The 23,872-nt window shown below is 36.0% G+C and overlaps 1 protein-coding gene across 9 annotated transcripts in view; it reads left to right on the plus strand.

Moving 5' to 3' along the window:
• Positions 1-23,872, plus strand: part of TUT4 (terminal uridylyl transferase 4) — a 129,245-nt gene that overhangs the window by 26,145 nt on the left and 79,228 nt on the right. For 8 of the 9 annotated variants that reach the window (XM_027537244.1, XM_027537248.1, XM_027537246.1 and 5 more), the window contains exons 2-4: positions 4,625-5,494; positions 12,474-12,637; positions 20,063-20,179. In XM_027537244.1, the coding sequence (XP_027393045.1) occupies positions 4,714-5,494; positions 12,474-12,637; positions 20,063-20,179 (1,062 nt within the window). In that variant the 5' untranslated portion in view covers positions 4,625-4,713. Of the gene's footprint in view, positions 1-2,626; positions 2,714-4,624; positions 5,495-12,473; positions 12,638-20,062; positions 20,180-23,872 lie in introns of those variants that run through there. The other variant, XM_027537245.1, reaches the window with a different exon arrangement.

Raw genomic sequence — 23,872 nt, forward strand, 5'->3', positions numbered from 1 at the left:
CAGTGTCTCTTGTTTAATGTCACTCAGTAGGTAACTAGTGGGCCTCAGGGGTTGGAAAAGTGAGTGTTAGACTCTCAGTCGTGTCCCACTCTTTGCAACTCCATGGATTGTAGCCTGCCAGGCTCTTCTATCCATGGGATTTTCCAGGCAAGATACTGGAGTAGGTTGCCATTCCTTTCTCCAGGGGATCTTCCCCATCTAGCAATCAAACCTGAGTCTCCTGCATTGTAGGCAGATTCTTTACTGTCTGAACCAGGGGTTGGAGGCCTTAGCTGAAATTGACTCATATAATTTTTCTTTCCAAAGTAGTAGGAACTTTGGATAACTTTCTGTAATTATGCCTTAAAATAGTTTCCTTTGTCTATCCCATGAAGGGTTACTTGAGCAGTAAGGTAACTCTGTGATACAGCTTTTCCATTAGTTATGCAACAGTTATTTCAGGTAAGCTTTCTCAGTTAATGTATCCAAACAACACTTTTTAAGTTTCAGGCCCCAGAACTTGTGGTCAACCTGCCAATTGAACGATGGATAATTACAGAAAGGCATCAAAAACTTCTCTTGAAAGAATTCCAATTTCTGCTGAAGACTTTAGTTTGTAGCAGGAAAAGAATGATGTAAAGACATCAGTCTGGAGTAGATATTCTTTTAATTGCTAGTGATTTTAAGTGTTTATTAAGTATGTAGCATTGTGGTAGTCATTGATGGTAAGGATTCAAGGAAGGTAGAAGACATGATTAGAACTAGAAGTAGGAAATGGACTGGTGTTTAATGATTTACTAAAAATTGCATGGAATACATCCTGAATGCTATTGTTTTCTATATCAGACACTTAAATTTGTTAAAAATTATCTGTATTTTCTTGTTAATAATTGGTTATTTAAGGTTAAAATCTCATTTAATACTCACTACTGCATTATGAAAAAAAACCCAGGAACTGGAAAGTCTGACATTTTTATTTGTTTCAACCAATTTTGCTGAATGTGCACTGGGAAGCAGTGAATCTTATTTTCAAAGCACTATGTTCTCAGAGAGAACTTCGTTTCTAGGGACTGTAGCTTTTTGGGAAGAATTTTATACTCTTGATGCATGCATGCTACGTTGCTTCAGTTGTGTCCAGCTCTGTGGACTGTAGTCCTCCAGGCTCCTCTGTCCATGGGATTCTCCAGGCAATACAGAGTGGGTGCCATTTCCTTCTCTAGGGGATATTCCTGACCCAGGGATCAAACTTGAGTCTCCTGAATTGGCAGGTGGGTTCTTTACCACTAATACCAACTGGGAAGCGCATATTGTTGATAGCTTAAAATAAAAAGTTAAAAATAGTACTTTTTTAGTATAATTAGTACCTTTTTTTGAAAGCAAGAGGACATTTGCCACTCATATAAGAAAAAGTGCAGAAGGTCAGAAAATAACTAAGGTATGTTTTTTAATAACACATTATTTCTATTAAAAATGTAAATGTTGTTTCAGTTACGTGAAACAGATTGCTCACTTAAAGTGAAGCCTAGCAATTTTTCGGTCTTTTAACTCCTCGGTTGCATTTATCTATATTCAGTAGATTTTAAAAAAAATCTTTGTAGCTTTTATTTATACATACAAACTTGATTTATAGAGGTTTTTCTGTTCTTTTTTTCTTTTTGAATGGAGGAATAGTGTGTCTAAAAAGTTTTATAAACAGAATTGTGGATCACCTTTGCTATATCAGGTCTTTATTGTTTAGGCTTTTGTCAGTAAGATGATGTCTACAAAATTATTAGAGTTGTTATAGAATAGCAAAAGAAAATTTTAAATAATTTGGTTACTGGATAAGGTTAGCTAGTACTTTAGAGCCCATTTTTATTTTTAAAATTAGGAACCTTCAGCAGTTTCTACAAGAAATTATATATGTTTGACAACTGTTTTGACAGGTATGTAAAAAAACTTTATCAAGAATAATAACAGAAAAATGTATTTAAATATCAAAAATCCAGGAGCAAAAACATTCTTTTATAGGTAAAAGTGCTATATTTCCAGCTTTTTACTGGAAAATAATGTTAGTCAAAAAATAAATTAATGGTGAAAATCTAATACGGCTTTGGCTTAAGTTTTAATTAATTCCTTTAAATATTATCTTATAGAATAATTTAGAGGCAGAGGGACAACCATGTGAGGACACAGGAGGGAAAAAGAAAAAAAAAGAAAAAAGCCTAGTAAATTTTTTTTAATTGAAATATATTTTATTTACAGTATTAGTTTCAGGTGTGTAGCATAGCGATTCAGTGTTTTTAGAGATTATACTTCATTGAAAGTTATCACAAGATAATGGCTGTAATTTCCTGTGCTGTAGAATACATCCTTGTTGCTTATCTACCTAGTAGGTTTCCAAAATAAAAGATAATATTAATCTGAACAGAGATGAAGGCAGAGAACGTAGAGGACTGTACTACAACAGGAATTATAAAAGCTAGGTCCAAGTAGGTTAGTACAATTAGTAATCCCAGATGGCTCAGTGGTAAAGAATCTGCCTGCCAGTGCAGGAGACCAGAGGTTCACCTTCAGTCTCTGGGTGGGGAAGATTGCCTGGAGGAGGAAATGGCAACCCACTCCAATATTCTTGCCAGGAAAATCCCATGGACAGAGGAGCCTGGCAGGCTACAGTCTGTGGGGTCGAGTCAGACATGACTGAGCATGCACGCACACCAAGTTGAATAAGATGTTTCAGTGAAGGCATAACTGGGTAAGTTTAATTTCTTTCTTTTTTTTGGAAATAACGCTTTGATATAAACATAGTTTGGAGTAAATGAATTGTGTTCTGATCTTTTGAATTTAGGTAGTATTTTTGTTTTAAAATGATGTATAGTTATATGATTAGAGGTGTTTGACTGCCCAAATTTGTTATTTAATAAATTAACCAAGTAAAATAAAAAATGCTACATGCAGTTTGCTTTTGGTGACTAATTTTTATTCATGTTTTTAATCTTTGTTTAGAGGCGTAAATTTAAGTATCAATTTAAGGCATATAGGACAAACTGAAAAGTAAAAAAAAAATCCTGATTTCCATAATACATAGTATACAATCTATTTCTCTTATAGAGGGGCTATAAAATGTAGTATTTTGATTTGTTTATAGTTTGTACTCTGTGGTAAAAGTGTAATAGTTCTTTTAATATTTTAGAAAAAAATTGGTTCTGACTTTTTGTTCATTATTACTGTCTTTTTGTAAACATTATTATTCTTTTAGAGCAGTTTTAGTTTCACTGTAGAGTTGGGCAGAAAGTACATTGTTGTTGTTCAGTTGCTCAGTCGTGTCCCACTCTTTGTGACCCTATGACTGCAGCACACCAGGCTTCCTTGTCCTCCACCATCTTCTGGAACTTGGTCAAACTCATGTCCATTGGGTTGGTGATGCCATCCAACCATAGTGCCCATGTAACTCCCTTCCCCCACACAGGAATAGCATCCCCCACTATCAACATCCCTGCACCAGAATGGTACATTTGTTATAATCGATGAACCTACACTGACACATCATTATCATCCAAAGTCATAGTTTACCTTAGAGTTCAGTCTTAAAGATATCCATTCTGTGGCTTTTGACAAATGTATAATGACATATATCCACCATTATATCATCATACAGAATATTACTATCATTTTTAAACTCTGAGTTCCCATTGGTTTTTTATTTTTTTTAATTTAAATTTATTTATTTTAATTGGAGGCTAATTACAATATTGTATTGGTTTTGCCATACATCAGCTTGAATCAGCCATGGGTGTGCACGTGTTCCCCATCCTGAATCCCTCTCCCACCTCCCTCCCCATACCATCCTTCTGGGTCATCGCAGTGCACCAGCCCCAAGCATCCTGTATCCTGCATCAAACCTGGACTGGTGATTCGTTTCTTAGTTGGTTTTTTAAAATTTTCTTACTTCAGAAGATTTTATTAAATTCCATTGTTCTTTGGAGATGGAAAAAGTCTGTTGACGTTGATTCCCCATGTTTAAAGGGTCACATTAGAAGTAGATTAATGACATAAACAGGTAGTGTATAGTAGGAAAGTCATGTGGGAAAGATCTTACCACCTGTGTATGTGTTTAGTTGCTAAGTCATGTCTGACTCTTTGCAGCCCCCTGGACTGCAGCATCCCAGGCTTCTCTGTCCTTCACTATCTCCCGGAGTTTGCTCAATTCATATCTGTTGAGTTAATGATGCTATCTAACCATTTCATCCTCTGCCATTCCCTTCTTTTGTTGTAAGTCTTTCCCAGAATCAGAGTCTTTTCCAATTTGTTATTTTTGCTTCATTTTCTTTTAGGTTAGTTGCGGTATATCACTTGGAAGTTTTATTTCGCTTTTAGTTGAAATGCTTAGTGTAAAACATTTTACTTCTAAAGTTCCCATGTTTTGATGTCATTTGCCAGAATTACATTAGAACCTCCTTTACGGGCATTTTGCTGTTATTTACTAAGTGGGCATTAACCCTTTTTCATATTGTTTTCAGAGTTTAAAATTTTTTATTTTTTACTATTCAGTTTTGAAAGTAAATTGTAAAAGCTTTTTTTATGTCTAACCAATTTTTTAAAAATGGTTTTTGCATTTTAAATAACAGATTTTTTTTTTGTTGTTGTTGTTTTCTTAACCCAATAGTTTGCTTGCCTAAACTGGATTTGAAGTAATTCAAACTACTGGACCTCTGCCACGTTACAATATCATAGAAAGAAGCAGGTTTTCAAATAATGGAAGAGTCTAAGACCTCTGAAAATGAAAATCATGAACCAAAGAAGAATGCTTGGGCTCTTTCTGAAGAAAGCAAAGCAGTTAAAGTTATAACTAATCAAACTTTGAAAGCTAAAAATGATAAATCCATAAAAGAAATTGGGACCAATTCTCCAAATAAGAATAGTAGTAAAAAAAATAAGCAAAATGATATTTGTATAGAAAAAACAGAAGTTAAATCATGTAAAGTAAATGCTGCCAGTGTTCCAGGTAAAGATTTAGTCCTTCGAGATCAAAGTCACTGCAAAGCAAAAAAATCACCTAATTCACCAGTGAAAGCAGAAAAGTTACCTGTTTCTCAGGCAAAAGTAGAAAGAGCACCCAGTTTACAGGCAAAAACAGAAAAACCATCAAAGTCACCTAATTCACCAGTGAAAACAGAAAAGACACCCAGTTCACAGGCAATAGTAGCAGAAAAGACACTTAATTCACAGAGGAAAGCAGAAAAAGCACCTGGTTCTCAGATGAAATCAGAAAAGGTACCCAGCCTGCCAGCAGAAGCTGAGAACGTACCCAATTTGCTGTTGAAAGAAAACATGAGACAGACAGAATTACAGCACATTGGAAAAAAAATTCCAAGTTCCTTTACTTCTCTGGATAAAGTGAATATTGGTGTTGCAGAAGAAGAAAAATCTGCTATGGAAAACTCACAACGATCTCAGAAGCAGCAAACGTGTACAGATAATACTGGTGATTCTGATGATAGTGCTTCAGGAACTGAAGACATATCAGATGATTTGAGTAAGTACAACTTAGATTATCCCACAAGTCACATTTTTGGAGAGATTTTTTAATATTAATGTCTTTAAATTTTTTCCTAGTTTAACCATTTTAACTGTGAAAAAGACATTCTTTAGATGGAAAAACATTTATTATGATAGGACAAAGCTTGTGAAAATACGAATTTAGTGGCTTCTGTAGTTGGTACACGCACGGACACATATACTATTTTTAAATGGTCCTGGTAATACAATGCTCATTCATTCACCAAACGTGTATGCCTGTATTGAGTTCCTGTTATATGTCGTTCAGGTATTTACAATGGAAAACCAAAAGAACACAGCCCTAGGTCTCAAGGAAGCTTCTAGTTAGGTGAAGGTATTACAGATAAGTAAGGTGGTAATTTAGTTTAGTGCCAAAAACTTAGAATTGAGAAAGTACATGATTTAATTGAGGTATTTAGACTTTTAGGGCTTCCCTGGTGGCTCAGTGGTAAAGAATCTGCCTGCCAATGCAGGAGACACAGGTTCATTCCCTGGGTTGGAAAGATCCCCTAGAGAAGGAAATGGTAACCCACTCCAGTATTCTTGCCTGGGAAATCCCATGGACAGAGGAGCCTGGCAGGCTGTTACAGTTCATGGAGTGGCAAAAGAGTCGGATACAAGTTAGTAACTAAACGTCAACAACATTTAGACTTTGGGTTGAGAAAGGCATGATGCAAATGTGAGACTGCAAGTGTGACCGAGATTCATCATGCCTGAAATAAGGACTTGAGGAATGTGGCAAAAGATGGAGCTGAAAAAGGCACACAAGAATTAAGAGAGTAAGGGGCCTTTAGGATATGACAGGACCTTATGAGTGTTTTGAGAAGCCACTAAAGAGGTAGCACTGTGATCACATGTATATGTGTGTGTCTTTTTTGGGGGATACAATGCAGCAAATTCTTTGACAGGAACAAAACTGGAAACAGAGATCTGTCAGGACACTGTTGGAATTTACTTGAGAACTATCAGTGTAAAATTAATTTTCTAATGGGATCTTGATATTAGCTTTAATTGATTACTTATAAATATTGTCCATGTCTCTCGAGTAATCTTAATTTTGTTGAAATTAATGAATTTTCCCTGGCAGTCTTTTTTCCTGATGTTTTTGTGGCTAAAAGAATAAAACCTTTTCTTGATGTATAAATAGAAAAAGCTATTTTTAAGTCATTATTTACCACTTTTTGAGAAATGCTAATAAAGAGTTCAGAAATAACTTTTTTTGTTTCTAGTGGTACACAGATAATGGCCTATTGACAGACCTTTATTTATTTATTTTTTTTAATTTAGTAGAGGTACCTGTATGTATGTAAAAAAAAAATTTAATACTTTTATAGATATGGCTTAGGACAAGGCCCCACAAAGTAAGCCAAATTAAAGACAATATCAAATAAATAATAGTACTTGGAAGTTTTTGGATATGGCAAATCTAAACATGACAGTATGTGACTCAGGTTGGGAAATACTGGTGTATGAGATCACTTACAAGGGTCTGGTCACTTTAATTAGTTAAAGCTATGATTTAAAGATTTTTTTTTAAAGGTGACAAAATAAAGTGACAGAGTGAGGTAGTTAAGCTAGTGAGCTCTGGAGTAAAATTTCATAGGTTTTGAATCTTATCTTCCTCACTGAAGAGCTTTGTGATCTTGGATAAGCTGCCTATCCTTTACAACATATCTTCAGTTTCCTCATTTTTTAAAAAAGTGGAGGTGCTGCTGCCTTTGTTATAAAGGTTAAGTGAAATAATTCATAGAATGTTTCATGTAGTCCTTGACACAGTAGGCACAATGGCAGTGAATATCCTTTATTATTATTATTTCTCCAATTCAGTGCAGTTTTGTTGTTTGTTAATGTGGAGAACAAGTTGAACTAGCTTAAGGAAGATAGTAGACCGAGTAGAGGTCCTTTTGGGAGACTTGTTTTAACAAAGTAATAAGAAGGAGTTATAGTAATCATTTCATAAATAAGGGCTTATTTTAAAGAATTTTCTTCAATATGTATAATATTGGCCTTGAAGTCATGTTGATACATAATTAGCTCTTTTTTTTCTGTTTTGTAAATTAAATTTTTACATAGATTTCCCCTTTGTAAATGAAATAGAATAAAATCTCTTTGTCTAGGTCATTGCCTATTTGGACTTAATTTAACATAGGTTATAGACTTTTGATTAATCTCAGGCCCACCTGATTAGTGAATTAATTTTCATTAAGTCCAACTTTGGCTCCTGTGTAGCACTTACACAATTTCTCCTTTTGCCATTCATAAATTTAAAAAATATTTTGAGTGATATCTGCTATGTGCCAGTTACTGATCTAGTCACTGAGAATATAACAATGAACAAAACAGGTAATACTACACTTATGGAGTTAATATTCTAGTGGGAAGAAATAGATGGCGACATAGTAAGTAACAGAAGTATGTAATAAGTTCACTTCAGTTCAGTTCAGTTGCTCAGTCGTGTCCGACTCTGCGACCCCATGAATTGCAGCACACCAGGCCTCCCAGTCCATCACCAACTCCCAGAGTTCACTGAGACTCACGTCCATTGAGTCAGTGATGCCATCTAGCCATCTCATCCTCTGTCATCCCCTTCTCCTCTTGCCCCCAATCCCTCCCAGCATCAGAGTCTTTTCCAATGAGTCAACTCTTTGCATGAGGTGGCCAAAGTACTGGAGTTTCAGCTTTAGCATCATTCCTTCCAAAGAAATCCCAGGGCTGATCTCCTTCAGAATGGACTGGTTGGATCTCCTTGCAGTCCAAGGGACTCTCAAGAGTCTTCTCCAACACCACAGTTCAAAAGCATCAATTCTTCGGCGCTCAGCCTTCTTCACAGTCCAACTCTCACATCCATACATGACCACAGGAAAAACCATAGCCTTGACTAGGTGGACCTTTGCTGGCAAAGTAATGTCTCTGCTTTTGAATATGCTGTCTAGGTTGGTCATAACTTTCCTTCTAAGGAGTAAGTGTCTTTTAATTTCATGGCTGCAGTCACCATCTGCAGTGATTTTGGAGCCCCCCAAAATAAAGTGTGACACTATTTCCACTGTTTCCCCATCTATTTGCCATGAAGTAATGGGACCGGATGCCATGATCTTCGTTTTCTGAATGTTGAGCTTTAAGCCAACCTTTTCACTCTCCACTTTCACTTTCATCAAGAGGCTTTTTAGTTCCTCTTCACTTTCTGCCATAAGGGTGGTGTTATCTGCATATCTGAGGTTATTGATATTTCTCCCGGCATTCTTGATTCCAGCTTGTGTTTCTTCCAGTCCAGCGTTTCTCATGATGTACTCTGCATATAAGTTAAATAAGCAGGGTGACAATATACAGCCTTGATGTACTCCTTTTCCTGTTTGGAACCTGTCTGTTGTTCCATGCCCAGTTCTAACTGTTGCTTCCTGACCTGCATACAGATTTCTCAAGAGGCAGATCAGGTGGTCTGGTATTCCCATCTCTTTCAGAATTTTCCACAGTTTATTGTGATTCACCGATGGTGATAAATATTAAAAATAAAACAGGAAAGGTCATAAAGAATGGAAGAATGATGCTGCTGTGTCTGGTGACGGTGTTTCATATTTAAATTGTCACTGACAAGGTGACATTAGAGCAAATATTTGAAGATAAGAGGTGAGAGAGTGCGCCTGGTAAATATTTGAAGGGAGAATATTCTAGATTTGGGCTTCTCAAACTTTAGTGTGTGTAGGAATCACCTGGGAAGTGTATTAAAATTCAGATTCTTGGGCTCCATTCTCTGGGGTTTTTATTTAGAAAGTTAAGAGTTTGATGCTGGATTTCTAGCAAGCTCCTTAATGAAACCGCTGCTGCTGCTGGTGGTCAGGATCATGCTTTTGGCAGCAGAACCTATTAGTAACTCATCTTTTTACTTTTCACTTATACCACCCTTCCTTATGTTTTCAACATAGCAGCCAGAATGATCCTGTTAAAATTATTCAGATTGTGTTACTGCTATTCAGAATGTTTCAGTGGTTTTCAATATATTAGAGTAAAAGCTAGTGTCCTTGCTGTGACCTTGTGATTTTTGACATTCCCCCCTGCTTCTCTGATCTCATTTATCTACTTCTTATCCTTTTTCTCTGTTCCAACAGCATGATTTCCTTACAGTTCCTCAAATGTGAAGGCAAGTGGTCACCTATTGTCTTTTGTATTTGCTTTTTTCTTTGCCTGGAACACTCTTCTTCCAGATGGCCACATGGCTAGCTGTCTTACTTCTTCACCTTCTCATTGAGCCTTTTGCTGGGTTGCTTATCTAAAATTTATAACCCTTACCTCTACTTCTGGCACTCCTTATTCCTTGTACTATTTTAATTTTTCTCCAAAGTTCTTATTATCATGTCATATTTAAAGTTTCTCCCACTTACATTTTTATGTTTCAAGATACAGTTCATACACCATAACATTTGCCATTTAAAAATATACAATTGAGTGTTTTTTTAGTGTATTTATGGAGAAGGCAGTGGCACCCACTCCAGTACTCTTGCCTGGAAAATCCCATGGGCGGAGGAGCCTGGTAGGCTGCAGTCCGTGGGGTCGCTAGGAGTCAGACACGACTGAGCGACTTCACTTTCACTTTTCACTTGCATGCATTGGAGAAGGAAATGGCAACCCACTCCAATGTTCTTGCCTGGAGAATCCCAGGGATGGGGGAGCCTGATGGGCTGCCGTCTATGGGGTTGCACAGAGTCGGACACAACTGAAGCGACTTAGCAGTGTATTTATAAAATGTGTAGACATTACCACTGTCTAAATCTTGAATATTTTCACCACCTCTAAAAGAAATTCCATACCCATTAGCAGTCACTACTCATTATCCTGTCCTCCTAGGTACTGCCAACCACTAATTTAGTTTCTGTCTCTGTAGATTGCCTCTTTTATATGAACAAAATCGTGAAACGTGGCCTTTTGTGTTTCACTTCTTTCACTTAGTATATTTTAAGATTCGTCCATATTGTAGGTATTGGTATATCATTTTTTCTCATTGCTAAGTAATACTCCAGGTATGCCCTTCTTGTGGTAGGAGACATATCACCTCCAGAGGCACACTGTTTTTGTTCAGAAAATTAGTGTTATCAAAAGAAAGAACCTACTTTCAGGGTTCTTGTAGATGGCATGTAGAGTGGCTTTTCAGGGCAGCAGGGAGAGGTTTATTGATTATCTATGAGCATTTACTTTTAGATTTGTCCAAGTCAATTTAACACTCTGTTATTGTCATCTCTGGTCTAGGCATTGTATTAAACTCTGAAGGTACAAAAGTGAATAAGACCTGGTCATTAGCATCAAGGAATTCATTATCTCATGTAACATGTAGATAAATGAATACAAATTACATTACTGTGAAAATGAAATAATAGAGAGTGCTCGGAGAATATAAATATCAAACTGTCTTCTGAAACAGATGAAGCTTAAGCTGAATTTTGCAGGACAGGTAAACAGTACTAATTGAAGTGGGACGGGCCTTGATAGTAGAGGAAACAGAGCATATGAAGGCATTGATCCTTGGAGCGCAGTGATCCATTGTAACACATTTGTTATGAATGAAGTGGAAAGTGTTAGGGCAGGATATAAGGTTGGAGATATAGACTACTTAGCTCTTTTTAATGGAAAAGGCAATGGCACCCCACTCCAGTACTCTTGCCTAGAAAATCCCATGGATGGAGAAGTCTTGTAGGTGCAGTCCATGGGGGTCGCTAAGAGTTGGACATGATTGAGCGACTTCACTTTCAATTTTCACTTTCATGCATTGGAGAAGGAAATGGCAACCCACTCCAGTGTTCTTGCCTGGAGAATCCCAGGGACGGGGGAGCCTGGTGGGCTGCCGTCTATGGGGTCACACAGAGTCGGACACGACTGAAGCGACTTAGCAGCAGCAGCAGCTCTTTTTTAAAAAATTTTAAATTTTTTATTTTCCATTTTAAGTCTTTATTGAATTTGTTACAGTATTGCTTCTGTTTTATGTTTTGGCTTTTTGGCCATGAGACATGTGGGATCTTAGTTCCCCAACCAGGGATTGAACCCCCACCCCCTGCATTAGAAAGTGAAATCTTAACCACTGGACCATCAGGGGAGCCCCAGCTCTGTTTTTGAGGTCTTGGCTTAAAATCTCAGAAAAGCCTTCCCTGAAAGTTTATCTCCTCCATTACTTGTTTTTTTTCCTTTATAGCATTTGCACAACTTGGAATTATTGTATTTAAACTGTTGACAGCCTGCAAGAGGACAAGTACTGTGTGTTTATTCTGAACTTTATGAGAGCCCATTAGTTATTTTAAGCATGAGAGTTACATGATTCAATTTGTATTTTAAAATATCACACTGGTGGAGCATGCATTATTGCATGTTGGAACCTACTCTATTCCAAGTATATATTGATAGGTGCTAGAAATGCATGGATTGAAAGCACATAGTCTGTGCCTTAAAGAGATTGCAGTCTAGCTAGGAGAAACAAAGAAAAAATATTGATGTGGTTGAAATATCTATTGAGTTCAGTGAAAGCAAAAAGAAGGACCCTCATAGATTTGTGTATTTGTGGTCTGGAGTATATATATTCTTTTAGCTCATACTTTATAGTGATAAAGTCACTGAAGTGACTAGTTCAGTGAGTCACCTTTGGGATTTAAAGTAGTTTTATATCATATTTACTTTGGAGATTCTGCAAGATAGTATGTTACATTAGCCTTGTATAGTGAGTCTTAGTCATAGTTGTCTTTTTTGATGTAGGTGGGTCAGAAGAAGATAGACATTTGACCCATGAAGTAGTTTTTTGTGTGTGAATTTTGATATCATGTATATCTTTTACTTAATATTTTATGTAGGTATACCAATTTGCACTACCAAGGAAAAATATTTTTTCTGTATGTGTATACATTGAATGTCTGTTTTTCATTAAATTTTTTTAAATTTACCAATTCTGTTGATGGTAACTAAGTGATTGCTTCCTTTTCTAGGTAAAATGAAGAGTGATGAATCTAATAAAGAAAATTCTTCAGAGATGGACTATTTAGAAAATGCCACTGTGATAGATGAATCTACATTGACACCTGAGCAGAGGCTAGGCTTGAAACAAGCAGAAGAACGCTTAGAAAGAGATCACATCTTTCGACTTGAAAAAGTATACTATATTGTTTTAGTTATTTGGAGGAAAATGCATGTTCAACCAAGTACAGCTCTTTTTATTTTTCTTACAGTATTCCTTAAGCAGAGATATCACTCATTTTCCCTTCCTTCCCTCTTCTTTTCTTCTTTTCTCCCTCTCTTTCGCTCCGTTGTTCAGCAAATCCTTTCATCTGTGAGTCTTCATTCTTTCATCCCAGGGCTTGACAAACTATGGTCTATCACCTTGTTTTTGTTTTCTAAAATTGTAGTAAAATAAATACCTCATGTTTTTATGAACAGTTTTATTGGAACACAGCCATGTCATCCTTATTATCTATGGCTGCTTTCTTGCTCCTATGGCAGAGTTGAGTTTTGAATACTTGGTGCAGTGTATTTGGATCACTAAGCATAAAATATCTACTCTTTACCAAAAGCATAAAATATTTACTGAAATATTACTTTGTTCCTTTACAAAAAGTGTGCTGACCCCTGATTTACTCATTTATCAAATAGATATGGAGAGCTTGTTACGTTCTAGATACTGTGCTAAACACTGGGGATATATTGGTGAATATGGCACAGTGTCTGCCCATTAGAAGTTAACAGTCTGTTTGGAGTGCCAAATAGCAAATACTACAGGATATACTAAACTTTCTTCCTTCCCTCTGGGTTTTCTCTTTCTCTTTTCTCCCATATTTACTGAGTATCTTCTGTGTATTAGGAACTGTTCTAGCCATTGGTATCTTGTTCCTAAGTACTTATTAATTCCCTGACCTAGAAATACACATTCCCAGCGTTAACAACAAAAACACTGCTAGATGTTGAAAGAAAGAAACATAAATCATCTTGTTCTTAAACAGATTCTTGGGATATTTGTTAGTATGCATACAGGGAAATATTAGGTTGGTGCAAAAGTAAGTATGGTTTTAGACCCTGAATTTTAAATCTTTATAACTAGGCTCAGACACATCTTTATTAATCAAAATAGGAACCATTATAATCATCGCATTTTTGCCAATGAGAAATAAGTTTGTTTATTCCTGTAGCATAAAAATACATGCTTGATTCAACGAACTCTTGGAAAGCATTTTCCCTGTAATGGTTTCTCCAGGATTCAGAACACGGTAGTGGATCAGACTGGCAGCAGACCACCAGTGACCGTGACATTTTTTGGTGCAAGTTTGACTTTGGGAAGTGCTTTGGAGCTGCTGCTCGGTCCACCCACTGAGCTGGTTGTTGCTAGTTGTGTAAAATCCACTTTTCATCACGTCTTCTTTCATCACTCATCAACTTCTCCTGTAGTTACAAGAGGATCAGTTTTGATGATCCTCTCAGTTGGTCATTGTCACCTTCCAGTGGCCAGCCATTATGCTCCTCATCTTCAAGGCTCCCATTTCCTTTACAAAACTTCTCGAGCCACCACTGTACTAAACCTTCATTAGCAGTTCCTGGCCAAATGCGTTGTTGATGTTGCAGGTTGTCTCTGTTGCTTTATAACTCATTTTTAACTCAAATAAGAAGATCACTGGAATTTACTTTTTTGTCTAACATCATTTCTATAGTCTAAAATACATATAAAATAAACAGAGGTAATAACTCATTAGCAAAAAACATAAAGCAAGAAATGGGCATTCAAATGATGTATAACATAACTTTTATTTAAGAATGTATTCCAATATCAAATGGCAAATTTCAGCAATGCAGACTTGGAATTACTTTTGCACCAACCTTATATAATAAATATAATAAATACTTATCATTTCTGATAAATAGGGAAAGAAAGAAATGGTGTGATTTTATATAACTTAGAGAAAAGGTCATATCTAAATTGAAGAAGGCAATCCTGAGTCATTAGTAAAACTTATGAAAAAGTAGTTATCCTGTGAAAGTAGGAAGGAATATCAAAGAGTATATAAAATAGGAAAGAGTTTGGCTTATATAGTTTCAGACAATCCTAGTTAGAAGGAAGTCTTTTTTTCAATTTGCTGTTTCACAGAGTTCTGTCTTTCCTCTCACTTTCTCTGTCCTAAGTCTGGAATTAGTCTGGATCTGTGTATTATCAGGATAAATATTGAATACTTGTGTGCCATGATCTTGTGATAAAAAGCTAGAATTGGGGCATACATGGCTTCATTATACTGCTTTTCTAGGGTTTCTTTTAGAGAAAGACATGTAAGCAAATAATAATAGTAGTAACAATATTGTTTGAAAATGGGTTCCCAACTTGAGTTGGGGTATAGAGGCATAAATTTGGGAATGCTTTATAAGAAAGTGACATTGGAACTGAGTTTGCAAAAATGGCTAGGAGTTGAGTAGGTGGGTTGGAGAATGGTGGTGTAGGTAAATTGTATGACATGTATAAAGGAAAGGTGAAATGTGTTTTCAAGGGATAGAAGCAGGGGACTAGGTGTGAAAATGTATAGTATATGAAGTGGGAAAAGTCACTTGTTGGGAAAAGGAAGAAGTTGGGGTGGAATGGATATTTGATAGTAGTAGGAAAGAAGGGCCTGAGGTGAAAGAAATCTTGAAAGCATGTAAAACATATTGTTGTTGAATTTAAATAGTAATGATGTAAAATCAGCATGCCAGTACCAGCATAGATGTCTATAAACTCTTCTTTTTCTGATACCTTTTTGGTTTTCATGCCCTCCAAAACCTCTTGTTTTCAATCCATTATATTCTTAGATAAAACTTTTCTTTACCAATTTTAAATACTCATTAAGAATATTCTTACCAGCTTGCTTTTGATTGCATCAGGTATTTGGTTCACAGTTTACCTGTGGATTGTCTAACCTAAGAGTAAAGACGTAGACTTTTTAACCTGTAGCAAGAAGGAATAAACCCAAACTGTTAGATCTGGGTCCCCAACCTCCGGGATCTAATACCTGATGATCTGAGGTGAAGCTGATAGAATAGTAATAGAAATAAAGTGAACAATATATGTAATGTGCTTGAATCATCCTCAAACCATCTCTCCCCATCTGTGGAAAATTTACCTTCCATGAAACTCATCGCTGGTGCCAGAAAGGTTGGGGATCAATGTAGATCAAAAGAGTAAATTTCCCCATGTGTGCATGCATGCTCAGTCGTGTCCAACTCTTTTTGACCCCACGGACTGTAGTCCACCAGACTCCTCTGTCCATGGAATTTTCCAGGTAGAATACTGGAGTGGGTTGCCATTTCTTACTCCAGGGGAATCTTCCCCACTCAGGGATCAAATCCAGTCTCTTGTGTCTCCTGCATTGACAGGTGGATTCTTTATGACTGTGCCACCTGATACTAAGTGTTAAATATTGATTATGAAATACTTAGATTCTCCATGCTCAGGAATCTTTTTTTTTTTAATTACAGCTTTTATTTTTTCCAGTTTTATTGAGAAGTAATTGACATACATTGACTGTATAAATTTAAGGTATATAGCATGATGATTCCATTTACATGGATTGAAATAATTACCACGGTAGGTTTAGCTAACATCTTCTCATATAGATGCAATAAAAAGAAAAAAGTAATAAATATTCTTTGATGAGAACTTTTAGGATTTACTCTCAGCAACTCTCTTATATATCGTAACAGCAGTGCTCATTATATTCCTGGTGCTTATTTATCTTATAAGTAGAAATTGGTACTTATTATCCACACTTCTCCAGTATTCTCGTCTTCTCCCCTCTGCCTCTGGTAATCAGAAGTCTGATCTCTTTTTCTTTGAGGGATTTAAAAAAAATGATTCCATATAAAAGTGAGATCATAGAGTATTAATCTTTCTCTATCTCACTTATTTTACTTGGCATAATGCCTTCAAGGTCCATCCATGTTGTAGCAAATGGTAGGATTTTCTCATTTTTTTTTAATGGCTGATTTGATTCCTGGGCTGGGAAGATCCGCTGGAGAAGGGATAGGCTATTCACGCCAGTATTCTTGGGCTTCCCTTGTGTTTCAGCTGGTAAAGAATCCGCTTGCAATGCAGGAGACCTGGGTTCCATCCCTTCCATCAGGGAAGATCCCGTGAAGAAGGGAAAGGCAACCCACTCCAGTATTCCTTCCTGGAGAATTCCATGAACTGTATAGTCCACAGGGTCATAAAGAGTCAGACACGGCTGAGCGACTTTCACTTTCCTTTTCTTTGCTTCTTCATATAGACATTTATTGCTATGAACTTTCCTCTTAGAGCTGCTCTTGCTGTATCCCACGGGTTCTGGTATGTTATTTTTCCAATTTTGTCTCAAGAAACTTTTATTTCCCGTTAATTTTTTGTTTGGTCCATTGGTTGTTCAGGATACAAATCTTTATTTTAGCTGGTCTACGTAAACTTACCAATGTGTTTGTTAATGGTAAAATAAAATAATATAACTATAATAAAGAAATTTTTAAATATTGTATTTTTCATGTGTCCCTTCTGTGAAACTAGAAGCTTCATGATGATGAGGACATTTTTGTCTTATTTACTGTTATGCTGAATACAGTACCTTGCACATAGTAGTTGGTTAGTAATTAGAGATAGTTTGCATCCTGGTTAAATAAATGGGTTTTGGAGTCACTGGGTCTTAGTTCTGCCACTTACTGATTAAGTAAGTGGTTAGAATTGGTAAGTTATTTAACTTCTTTAAACTGATTAACATTGGTAAGTTATTTAACTTTAAACCTCAGATTATCATTAAAATGGAGTTGATAGAAATTTGCTTATTGGGCTATGACAGATAGTAGAGATAAAGTTCTTGGTCAGTGCCTGGTGTATGCTAAGTACGAAATAAAGATTAGCTACTTGTAGAAATGAGTTATTTTACCAAGTAGGGCAATTTTTATTACTTCATTTTTACAGCCATAGAAGCAGGTTTAAGTGTTAGAAATTTATCCAAGATGAGTTGAGATGTCATTTCAGGCCTTTTGTCTCCCCAGTCAGTGTTATACCAAGCTTTTCTTACTTAAAGATTCCAGGCATGTCTTGTCTGCTCACATTTTACATTTGAAAAAGTTGTCTGATAAGAGGGCATATGATTTCCTTAGTGACGTCATCAATATTCATGGCTTTAGGTATTTTGTATTTATGCGTTCAACTCCTCAGTCCAGCCATTCTTGCCACTTCCACAATTCTTACCTTGAACCAAGTCAGTGTCATCTGGATTATTGCAGTGTGCTTATAATAGCAGTAAGTTCTTTTTGTTTCTTTTCTTGATAAAGAAGGCAAGTGATCCCTGTTAATAGATTAGATCTTGTAATTCTCTGCTCAGAAGTCTTCAGTACCTTTCCCTCACACTTAGAATCCTTAGAGTCCTTAATAAGGGGCCTTGTGATCTGACTTCTATTACCTCTCTCTTCAGTCCTAGTAGCTTTTTTTTTTGCAGTTTCTTAAATTAAGCACATTCCTTCCTCAGGGTCTTAGCATTCACATTTCTCTTCACTTGAAATGTCTTCATACATCCATACAACTCAGTCCTTTACTTCCTTTAAGTCATTTTTATCAGTAAATGATGATTCTATTTTTAAAAAGAAGATACCTCCCTTAAATTCCTATTTTTTTATTTGTGCATTTATTTATTACCTTTCTATCTTAGAATGTAAATTCATGAGGACAAGAATTTTCATCTATTTTGTTTACTCCTAGAGAATATTTGACATATAGTATGAGCTCAGAAAATATTTGGTGAATTAAGAAGTAGTTATGGTCGGAAACTAAGAGAAGTCTCTGTGAGGGCTTAATTCATTCCCCAATAAGGACAGGTTTGAAGTAATTTTAAAGAAATGACTAGATTGAACTGATTTTTCTTACTTGCTTATTGCCTTGGGCAGATTTCTTAATTCTAGGGGTTTAGTTGCTTTGCCAGTAAAATGAGGAATTCCTCATAGGGGTATTGTAAGGTTAATAATGGATACTCTATATAAGTGAAAGCTATGTTTATTTTTGATCTGTGGCAGGACTGTTGCTAAATTGGGGCAGGTTCTTATTTAAAGGAAATTGTGTTATGTTCTGAAGTAAGAGAATCTTTTTGCAGCCTATTGAAGGTCAATAATGGCACCCCACTCCAGTACTCTTGCCTGGAAAATCCCATGGACGGAGGAGCCTGGTGGGCTATAGTCCATGGGGTCGCTAAGAGTCGGACACGACTGAGCGACTTCACTTTCACTTTTCACTTTCATGCATTGGAGAAGGAAATGGCAACCCACTCCAGTGTTCTTGCCTGGAGAATCCCAGGGACGGGGGAGCCGGGTGGGCCGCCGTCTATGGGGTCGCACAGAGTCGGACACGACTGAAATGACTTAGCAGTGAATGTCACTATGAGGTAAAAATTAAGCATTGCTGCAATTTCAGTGTAAGGAACTAGAAACAATTTTAAAATTCAACATAAATTCATTGTGTTTGGTAATTTTTTATTGTACCATCTTAGGGTCTTTGGTGGATTTCGTCTTGGCTTTGATTCAGATGTACATGAAATTAAATCAGTGTCTACCTTGTAATACTGTTGTATCCTTGTAAAAGTTACAAGCTCTGTGAGCTTTTTTCCCCCCAGGTGTATAAAATGAAGACAATACCAATGTAATAGGATTATTAGGGGAGTTAAAATGATAAATTTTATGTTGAACATCTAGCATAGTGCCTAGCATATAACGGACCCTTTGAAATTTTTAATTTTTTATTATTTCAAGATTGCATGTATAAAGTATGATTTAAGTATTGTGACTGCTACTTTCCATGTGTCGTAATTGTTTTTCCTTTCAGAGTAGTTACCTCAAGAGGTTATCCATTTATTCCCAGGTGATTGTAACTGATTAGAGTGTTTTCACAACTCATCTTTTGGAGTTGTCTTCTGTATTTATAGTATTTGTTGTTTGTTTAGTCGCTAAGTTGTGTCCGACTCTCTTGTGACTCCATGAACTGAAGCCTGCAAGGTTCCTCTGTCCGTGGGCTTTCCCAGGCAAGAATACTGGAGTGTGTTGCTATTTCATTCTCCAGGGGATCTTCCTAATTCAGGAATCAAACCTGCATCTCATGCATTGGCAGGCAGATTCTTTACCACTGAGCCACCAGGGAAGCCCCATATTTGTAGATTCTTTTGAAATCCCCAATTTGAGAGTAGATTTTATCTTTTATAGGAATCAAAAAGACAAATTTTGAAACCAATTTTTGGCAGTGTTGGAATAACACTAAATAATAATACTGCCTTTCTTATTTTATAATGAATTCTAAAGACTATATTAGATGAATATCAAACATATTTAGGACTATCATGATATTGTTTGAAATTAGTATATTATCTCCTATGATGACTACTTTAAAAGGACACCTACCTCTTGGGTGTATGAGTATTGAATTGTTTATTAAAAAGCATTACTTCACTGCTTATTTTTGCCTCATATATTTACATAGTTGTTGTATTAACATATGTAGTAAAAAATTTTACTGTTTCTGTTTTCTGAAAAAATGTGTTTTTAACTTTTTTTTTAGCGCTCACCAGAATATACCAATTGCCGATATCTATGCAAACTTTGCTTAATTCACATTGAAAACATCCAGGGAGCTCATAAACATATAAAAGAGAAACGACATAAGAAAAACATTTTGGTAAGTCTTTTTAGAAAATATTTATTTATTGAATGATAAACCTGTATGAAATATTTTTATTAATGAAACTAAAAACCAAGTGTTTGTCCATTCTTATAGTAATAACTGATATGATAGTGTTGAAAGCTGTGATTTCCCTCCTTCTGTTAGATGGTCAGGAGGGGAACCTGCTCAGTGACCAGTTTGCTCATCCTAAAGTATGTTGTGATTCCTAAGCTTAAAAGTCAGGTATAGTCAGTCCAACTGGTTTTTATTGAGTTCTTATGTGTTAGCTCTATGGAGTGGTGAATAAGATAGTCATGGTTCTTGCCCTCAGAGTTTCTAAAGTATTGGTGAAAGCATACAATGAATAAGGATTTAAGTATGATGAGTTTCATTAAAGGGGGAATTGTAATACTAAGGAAGTATACAGAGGATATTTTACTTAATGTAGAGGAGGGATGATTTCTTTAAGAAAGTGACATTTAAATTGTTGAACCTTGAAGTAGAGGTTTAAAAGGCAGAAAGCTAAAGCATAGAAGGATGAGATGAGAGCATTTTACACAAAAAAGCAGCATGAATAAAGGTCTCTAAATTGTGAAAGGACATGACATATGAGGAACTGAAAGAGTCTAGTATGACTGGAGCAAGAGAGCTAGGGGAAAAGTGGTATAAGGTGAAGCTGGAGAAGTCTAGATCACGCAGGGCCTTTGGGAATTCATATGTGATAAGTTATTAGAATGTTTTCTTTTTGAAATTCATTAGTATGTTAGCTACTTAATTTTTTTCTTTTCAAAATTATAATAATAATTCTATATAACTTCTTACTTATCTCTAAGATATCCTCTCTGAGAAATACTCTTTTACTTGACCTTTCCAGCAAGTCTGTGTTACAGATATTTTCTTCATGTTCCTATAGTGACTTGATCAGAAAACCTTACACTTATGTACTATAAATATCTGTGCTTCTCTTCTCTTGCAGACTTCAGTATGTAAATGTTTTCAAGGACAGATTTAATTTCTTATTTATTTATTTTTCTTCATTCCTAAGTACAGTATCTGACGCATAGTTGGTGATCAGTACATTTCTATTGGAAGAAAAATTCATTCAAAATATTCAACAACTTGGAAGAGAAATCACTCAAATTTTATCAGCCTATTTTTATTCAATTAGCATTTCAGAAGAGTTGATAGAGACAAAGTGGTAGTTTAAGAGATAATAACTGAGAAATTTCAAGAAATGTTGGAAGGTGCTGATCACTAGTTGCAGGAAGCTCAGGGAATTCCCAAAAAACTTAAAAAGAAAGTCATTACACATTATATACATTACAGAGAAATTTTAGAATATTAAAAAAAAACCAAACCAACCTTAAAATCAGCTATCCTGAACTTTTAGTGAAGTTGGAATAGTAAAGACTGGATTTACCTTCTTGAAATAAGCAATAAAACAAAAAGAGAAATATGACTAATAATTTTTTTCTTTAGGCAGTGAAGGACTGACAGTGAAAACAAATGAGCTCAATGATTACTTCAATTTAAGAGAGTTTTCAGATTGTACAAATGGGAGCAGAATGCAATGGACTCCCAGAGATGAGGAGATGAACTTGACTTCAGGGAGTACAGTGTGGCTAGAGTTTGTAGGACAGAAAAACAGAAAAGAAAGCTATACAGGCAGAAACTCAAAGATCTATGAACAGTTCCCTCAGAATATTTAGTGCAGTACTGATACTGATTGGTGCACGCCTGTGAGAAAGCTGCCTGAAGTCAGGGAAAGAACCATCTGAAGGGATTAGAATAGTGCTTGGTGCGCCTCCAAAACCGCAAATAGTATCTTCCAACTGTCCAGACTGGAAAACCTCATGAGACTTCCCTTGTGGTCCAGTAGTTAAGATTTAGCGCTTCCAATGCAGGGGACCTGGGTTCAGTCCCTGGTCAGGGATCTTGATCCAGTATGCCACAACTAAAGATCCTACATGCTGCAACAAAGATACCACATGCTGAAACGAAAATGAAAGATCCCGCGTGCCCAAACTAAGACTCAGCGCAAACAGTGAGTGCATTAAAATGAGCTAAACCCCAAACTCAAATAGCTAATCTGCAAATAAGAAAAACCTTGAAAGGAAGAGTTGTATTTTTACCCATATATGTAACAGCTTCACATGAAATCTACAATGATATTCAGACTGCTACTAGGATCTTCTCCAAAGTATAACTTTCTTGATAATATGAACAGAATCTTATTTAAAATAAAGCCTTCTTGGACTTCCCTGGTGGTATAGCAGATGAGAATCCACCTGCTACTGCAGAGGACGTGAGTTTGATCCCTGGTCTGGGAGGATTTCACATGCTGTGGATCAGCTAAGGCCATGAGCCACAACCACTGAACATGAGGGCTGCAGTTACTGAAGCTCACATGCTGGAGCTCGTGTGCTACAACAAGAGAAGCCACCACAGTGAGAAGCCTACTCTTACACTGCAAGTAAGAGTAGCCACTGCTCTCTGCAGCTAGAGGAAGCCTGTGTGCAGCAATGAAGTCCCAGCACAGCCAAAAATAAATAATAAGAAAATAAAAATTTTAAAAAGGCCTAGTGTAGCTGGATAAATAAATAAATAAATATGTATTTTTTTGAATGGAAAAGCAAAAAGAAAAACCTCATACTTTGTGGGAAGTTGGGTAAAATAATCAGAAAGATCTTATTTCAGTAGTGGGGAATCTTTAACCCTAAGCTAAATCTGGTGCCAACTAAAAAATTCTGAAGGTAAGACACCAAAAAATAACCTATTTTCAATTATTTCATGTCATTATAGAAAAAAGCTTGAGAATATTTTTAGGAATACAAAATGTCCATCCTCCCCTGAAAGTTCACATTGTCTGCCATTCAGTCAAAAATTATCTGGAGTACAAGGCAGCAGGAAGATACAAATTGTGAAGAGAAGAAAGATCAGTCAATCAAAAGCAACCTTGAACTGACACCGTAGAATTGGTAAAGAAGGACATTAAGACAGTTAATATAACTACTCTTGATGTTCCTAAAAATAGAGACTTGGAAGATATAAAAATGATTCAAATTGAACTTACAGAAATGCAAACTATAATGTCTAAGATGAAAAATACAGTATGTAGGATGGCAGATGAGACATTGCAAAAGAAGAGGTTGGTGAACTTAAAGATATAGGAATGGAAGTAAATAATGAAACAGAAAAAAGAACTTGGAAAAAAGAGCATCATTGAGCTCTGGGATAATTGATATTTGTATCATTCCTTCATAAACTCTTCAGAACATTGAGGAGGAATGCTTCCCAACCCAGTCTATAAGGACCATATTACTCTAATACAGGAACCAGAAGAGGATATTACAGTGAAAGAAAACTTCAGATCAGTATCCCTCATTATAACTGCAAAAATTCTAAACATTATCTTAGAAAATTGAATCCAACAATATGTTTAAAGAAGGAAATACAAAATGACCAAATAGGAATTTATTCCAGGAGTGCATTTTTGGTTTAACATTAGAAAATGAATCACTGTAATTAATTAGCATTAATTAATTAACTATAATCATATTAACAAACAGAAAAAGAAAAACATGTGATCATCTTAGTAGATGCTGAAAAAGCATTTTAAAAACTCCTGATTAATAAAAATCTCAGCAGACTCGGAATAGAAGGGAACTTTCTTCACATCCTAAAGAACATCTGTGAAGAAGTTACAAC

The sequence above is a fragment of the Bos indicus x Bos taurus genome, chromosome 3 (assembly GCF_003369695.1).
Source record: "Bos indicus x Bos taurus breed Angus x Brahman F1 hybrid chromosome 3, Bos_hybrid_MaternalHap_v2.0, whole genome shotgun sequence".
Classification (NCBI taxonomy): Eukaryota; Metazoa; Chordata; class Mammalia; order Artiodactyla; family Bovidae; genus Bos; species Bos indicus x Bos taurus.